Source organism: Medicago sativa, chromosome 2, assembly GCF_051527215.1.
Source record: "Medicago sativa cultivar Bolivia chromosome 2, Bolivia_mono, whole genome shotgun sequence".
NCBI lineage: Eukaryota > Viridiplantae > Streptophyta > Magnoliopsida > Fabales > Fabaceae > Medicago > Medicago sativa.
In genome coordinates this window covers 77,048,525-77,054,067 of record NC_140750.1, presented here as the reverse complement: position 1 = coordinate 77,054,067, position 5,543 = coordinate 77,048,525, and the positions used below count along the sequence as shown (strand labels likewise).

Genomic DNA, 5,543 nt, shown 5'->3' with positions numbered 1-5,543 from the left:
CATTTTTGTAGAGAGCTAGGCAAATTCAATCAATAACATCATTACTACTTTACAATCTCTGCATGTGAAGTCTACATTGGAACATGTTTACGCGTTAACCTTTTGATTTAGAAAGCTAAAGTTCTCATTTGATAGCTAATTGTGATTATGATAATGTAATGTGAATTAAGCAACTAGGAAAGAAAACAAAAGACACAGCTAGATAAGCGAATACAACTAGTACAATATATGATTGTGGGGTTTTCTAAAAAGAAAAATAATAAATCATTAAGGCCTTTTTAAATTTAAAATTTTGGTAATGTAGCAAACATGCATCATCACATCACATGAATGATAGCAAACATGAGAATGGACAAAAACACAATGCCCCACGAAGTTGCTTGCTTAAAAACTAGCATCAATTGTTCCTTAAAAGAAAAAAAAAATCTAGCATCACTTTTAAATTGTGGTCCGCAACCGTAATTTTGATTACACCAGAAATATTTTTTTCACATTTTTCTGCAATATAAAGATTTGCAACGTAATCAAACTTCAACCGTAAGTACAATTTAGAATCATGACTAACAAGTTTTGTTTGCGAAAATTCAATATTTGATTTGAGGGCAAACTAATTTGGTGATCAATCATATTGTCTATTAACAGAGGTTCAATCATGTAATTACTTGTTCAATAGACGAGTCGCTAATACTCGGGGATTCGAGCATGTGACTTAGAGAGGAACATGTCTCAAACCTATACCAATAGAGCAGCTCTTGGGGTTTCTTTACTAAAAACTTAAGTACTTAACAACCATTTTGAAGAGCATGTCAGTTTGCATTCTATTTGTTGGTATAACATGCGCAAATTTGCAGCATATTAATCATAGCAACCAGCAATAATTTAAGAGCACAAATAATAGAGGTACATAAAATAACTAAAGAAACCAACTGCTTTATAAAACATTAAAAAATAGTAAAAACTAGCAAATGAGTCATTTAGAAAAATTAATCTAACATAAGGTAAAAAAAAGAAGATAAAAAAAAAAAATCAGAGGCCTAATTGTATAGATCTAATGCACCATAGATGAATTTTCAAGTGGTTTGAATGTTGTAGGAGAAGATGTCAAAGGAAGAACCTGAGATGAACTTGTAGTTGTAGCCTTTGTTACATTAAGTGAATTTTTAACATCAAATTTTGAAACAGAACCATGATTTTCCTCTAGTGCTTTTCTTCTTGATTCCTCCATCAATCTTCTATACAATTTCTCCTCAGCATCTCTTAAAAACTTGAACTTTGGTGGTGGAGAAGATCTAAACCTGTTGAATTCAGATTCTGCTGAGACTTCAAAGAGAGGATTGAACCCTTGATGCTTATAAGATTCAAGAGGGTCTAAAGAACACTTCATAGGAGAATCAATAAAATCACTTAAACTCTTTGTTCTAGACCCTTTTCTGCTTCTACCACACCTTGATCTACCATCTTCAGATTCCAAATCTTCTTTTGTTTCTTCTGTGATTGTGAACAAAAACCTTGGTGGGCCAGGGAGATTATGCAACCTCATCAATTCTACTTCCAAACTCTCTTCACCATTGGATTTCAAAAGCAAATCTTTTCCATCAACACCTAATTCCAAATCATGTTCTTGATTTGTATTTTCTTTCTCTCTAATCACACTTTGACTAGTGTCTCTTGCATGCAAAGAACATGGTGTTTTCTTCCAACACCCCCAATAAAACACCCCTTTTGCATAATTACTATGTTCCATTTCAATATCTATGTGTGTTCTTCTCTTTTTCCACCATAAGAAGTAGAAAATATGTGCAAACGCCATGAGAACAATGAACCCAAACACAAGGCTTAGAGTAATACATAAACTACGAGAATACATTGAACCTTTTTTTTTTTTTGTGAGAAATTTCACATCTTCATACTATCAAATATACTATATACTATCATAAAAATAAAACTAAATCAAATATCAAGCAAAATTGGAACCAAAATTAAAGGCTCAAATTTTTCGGTTGTAATTGAAAGCTATGAAAAAATTTCGGAGTTTTTAAGGAAGTAAAAGAACTAGTATCCGACAACAATATTGTTACCTAGTAATTTCCTAGGAGTTTGCTAAACTTTAAAGTTTAAACCACAAGAGGATGGACCATGCAGCTTCTTAGAATCAAAGGGTATCTATTCCTTCCAAATTTATTGAAACTAACGTTTCAATGATATTAGTACTATTTTTTTAGACCCCCACAAATATAAGCCTAATGTTTGTAAGAAGAAAGTCTTACCTTACAACTAGAAGCTTATGACTTATGAGTTGTGTGAATTGACAATTTATCATCAAAACGCGGAAACACAGAAGCTAGAGCCACAAAACTTATAACCATAATAATAAAGTAGTAAGTATCACTATCTAAGGAACCGAAATTAAATATATTTTGATGAAAAAGGATAGGTTAAAAAGAGAACACTTTTGAGGTGTTGTGTGATAATATTTTTGCAAAATTTGGATGGAATTGGAGAGCACGTCACATGGGTTGGTAAAGGCGTGTGTGTGTGTCACTATTGTCAACGAAGAGCCAGGATATATACTGAGAAAAAAAATCACTTATTCACTTATTTATTTATGTAAATAATTTATAAATATAAATATGATTGATTTTTATTTTGGTATGATTATGAATTGTGTGTATTAGAAATAAATGCTAATTAAGGATTGATTGGTATTGTTTCTAAGAAAAAAGGATTGATTGGTATTTTATTGATTATTCCACGTTGTTTTTATTGGGGTATTGTCTCAATAGGAGAAAAAAAAAATCACATTTTAAAGGATTTGATTAGGATTTTAAAGGATTGGATTCGATTTGTTTTTTTATAAAAAAAAGTCATACTTTTGTTTTTTTGAGGAAAGAGAACTGCCAGAAAATTGTGTTACTCAATTATAATTTTTTTATGAAATCTAAATAAATTTTGTAGTATTTCATAAGACAATCATATTTTATTTAAAATTGGATGTACAAATTGAATGCTAATTAATCAATTTTTTTTACCACTAACGAAAAAGATTGTACTATTATTTGAAAACATTCTTGACCAAAAAACAAAAATCAAATTTGAATGTGTTGAAATTGACTCAAAATTTGATGGATGAAGAATATTGTTGCTAAAAATATAAAAGATTTGTTTTAAATATATTTTGTGTTTCCAGAAGATTGTTGCTGAAAATATATTTATGGACAATAAATATATTTTTGTACCGTATGAAGGAAGATTTGATGCAAATATATTTTTAACAGGAATATTTGATGCAAATTTATTTTATGCTGAAGGAGGAAAAAAAGAAAACGTATCTTCAGCGTGATATCCATATCAGACGAAAACTTTGAGAGAGTAGAAAAACAAGGGTTGCCAACAACAAAACTAGAGTTTGTAGAGTTTTCTCTTGGCAACAAACACTAGGGTTGTGATTGAATCACCATTGATTCACCTTGGAAAAAAACCATTAGGATAGGGTCTCTTGGTCATTTGAATAAATTCGGAACTTTGGTAGAATTAGTGGTTTTAAGTTAAAGAAGAAAAAAATACAGTGGTTTTGTTTCTTCTTAAAATTAAAGAGTCGGGCATAAGGTCTATAATAAAAAATATGGGTGTTACATTATGACAGACACTACTCACACTTCAAAAAACCCAAGTTACACTCCGGAACGATCAATATACCCTTTAATTGAAATAAAAATTTTAAATTAATCCAAAACCCTTTCATCGCATCACTTAATCACTCAAACCCTAGAAACTTAATCCACGTATTCATCATTCAAACCCCATAAACTTAGTTCACGTATTCATCATCTCAAACACTCACACCATCGTTTTTGAAAGCCATCAATTTTTTCACCTATTCATCTCTCAAACTTGTGTACGGCATGAGTTGATCAACTATGTAAACTTAGGATAGAAAAATGTGAAATTGAGAGAAAGATAATAGTTTTTTAAACTATGTAAACTTAGTTTACGTGTGAGTATTAATAAACTACGCACGCGCACCAGGGGTGGACCTGGACTAGGCCCAGTGTGGCAAGTGCCACACCAGTCCAGGCCCAATTTTTTATTTTATTTTTTTATTTTAAATTTTTAGTTAAATGTTATATCATATAAATCAATCTTTGTAAATTAATCAAATGTGTATAGTGTGATTTAGTGGTAAAGGCGCGCCTCTTTAATGTGGGGAACTTGGGTCCAATTCTTGTGTCGCCTATTTTAGCTTTTTAACTATTATTTTAACAAAAAAAATACCATAAAAAATGCTTAATGCAAGTGTTGAAACAAAGTACATGAAGTAAAATCCATCAATATGTACCACTATACCTACAATTTTTTTATGAATAATATTGTGAGAAATAATATATATGCACTAATTACAAGCCCCCTCAAAAAATTACTCCTAGCTCCGCCGTTGATGCAGACCTACAAAAAATTGTGCCACACTGATTTTGTGAGGCCATATCCGCCCCTGACGCGCACTCTACATAAGTTGTACATCCGTAAACTTAATTTACACTAACCTCACATAGTGAGTAATTGTACAAACGTAAACTAAATTTACACTAACCTCCCATAGTGAGTAGTAATTGTACATACTTAATTTACACTAACCTCTCATATACATACGTAAACTCAATTTACACTAACCTAGCATAGTGAGTAATTGTACATACGTAAACTTAATTTACAGTAACCTCTCATATGCATGCGTAAACTGAATTTACACTAACCTCTCATATACATATGTAAACTCAATTTACACTAACCTAGTATAGTGAGTAATTCTACATACGTAAACTGAATTTACATTAACCTCTCATATACATACGTAAACACAATTAACACTAACGGTAGTGAGTAATTTTAGATACGTAAACTGAATTTACACTAACCTTTCATAATGAGTAATTGTACATACGTAAACTGAACTTACACTAACATCATACGTAAAGTGAATTTACACTAACCTCTCATAGTGAATAATAGTGGCTACGTAAAATCAAATTACAATAAACACAGGTAGATCTCATACAAAAACAAGAAAAACACAACTAACAATAAATAAATAGAAACTCTTAGAAAATGAAATTCACTAACCTTTATGAATAGAGTACAGATCAATAAAAAATATGTTGATTCGATCTATGATCTTAGTTGCACATCTATGGTAATTTATGGATGAAAGGGGGTGAGGGTTCAGAATAATCATGAAAAAGGGGTTTTTAAAAATTTACATGGAGAGAGCAATTTTGGTATTATTATAAAATTTTAAGTAAAATTGAGTGTAACTATAATTATGTGGGTCAGACTAGAAAGAATCTTACATTATCCCACCAGGACAATGGTCCTCAGACTAAAAAAAAAAAAATGCTAAATGTCGCGACACATTATTTCGGGAAAAAATGCGAATAAGGTTACAAAGGGAAAAAGCTAGAAAACTTGCATTTCGAAACGTGCCGAGTCTTCGAGTTTGACTCGGTTCAAGGATGAGATGAAGTTTACTTCCTCAGTTCCTCTTAATT

General features: G+C 31.1%; 1 protein-coding gene across 1 annotated transcript; it reads right to left on the bottom strand.

Moving 5' to 3' along the window:
• Nucleotides 1-792: 792 nt before the first annotated feature.
• LOC146950930 (uncharacterized) lies at nucleotides 793-2,328 on the bottom strand. The gene has a single exon (XM_085746876.1). It carries the CDS (start codon nucleotides 1,865-1,867, stop codon nucleotides 1,049-1,051), a length of 819 nt encoding a protein of 272 aa, XP_085603002.1. The 5' UTR covers nucleotides 1,868-2,328; the 3' UTR covers nucleotides 793-1,048.
• Between the last annotated feature and the right edge of the window lie 3,215 nt (nucleotides 2,329-5,543).

Coding starts and splice junctions, on each gene's coding strand:
- LOC146950930 (XM_085746876.1), bottom strand. CDS start 1,867: ATGTATTCTCGTAGTTTATGTATTACTCTAAGCCTTGTGTTTGGGTTC.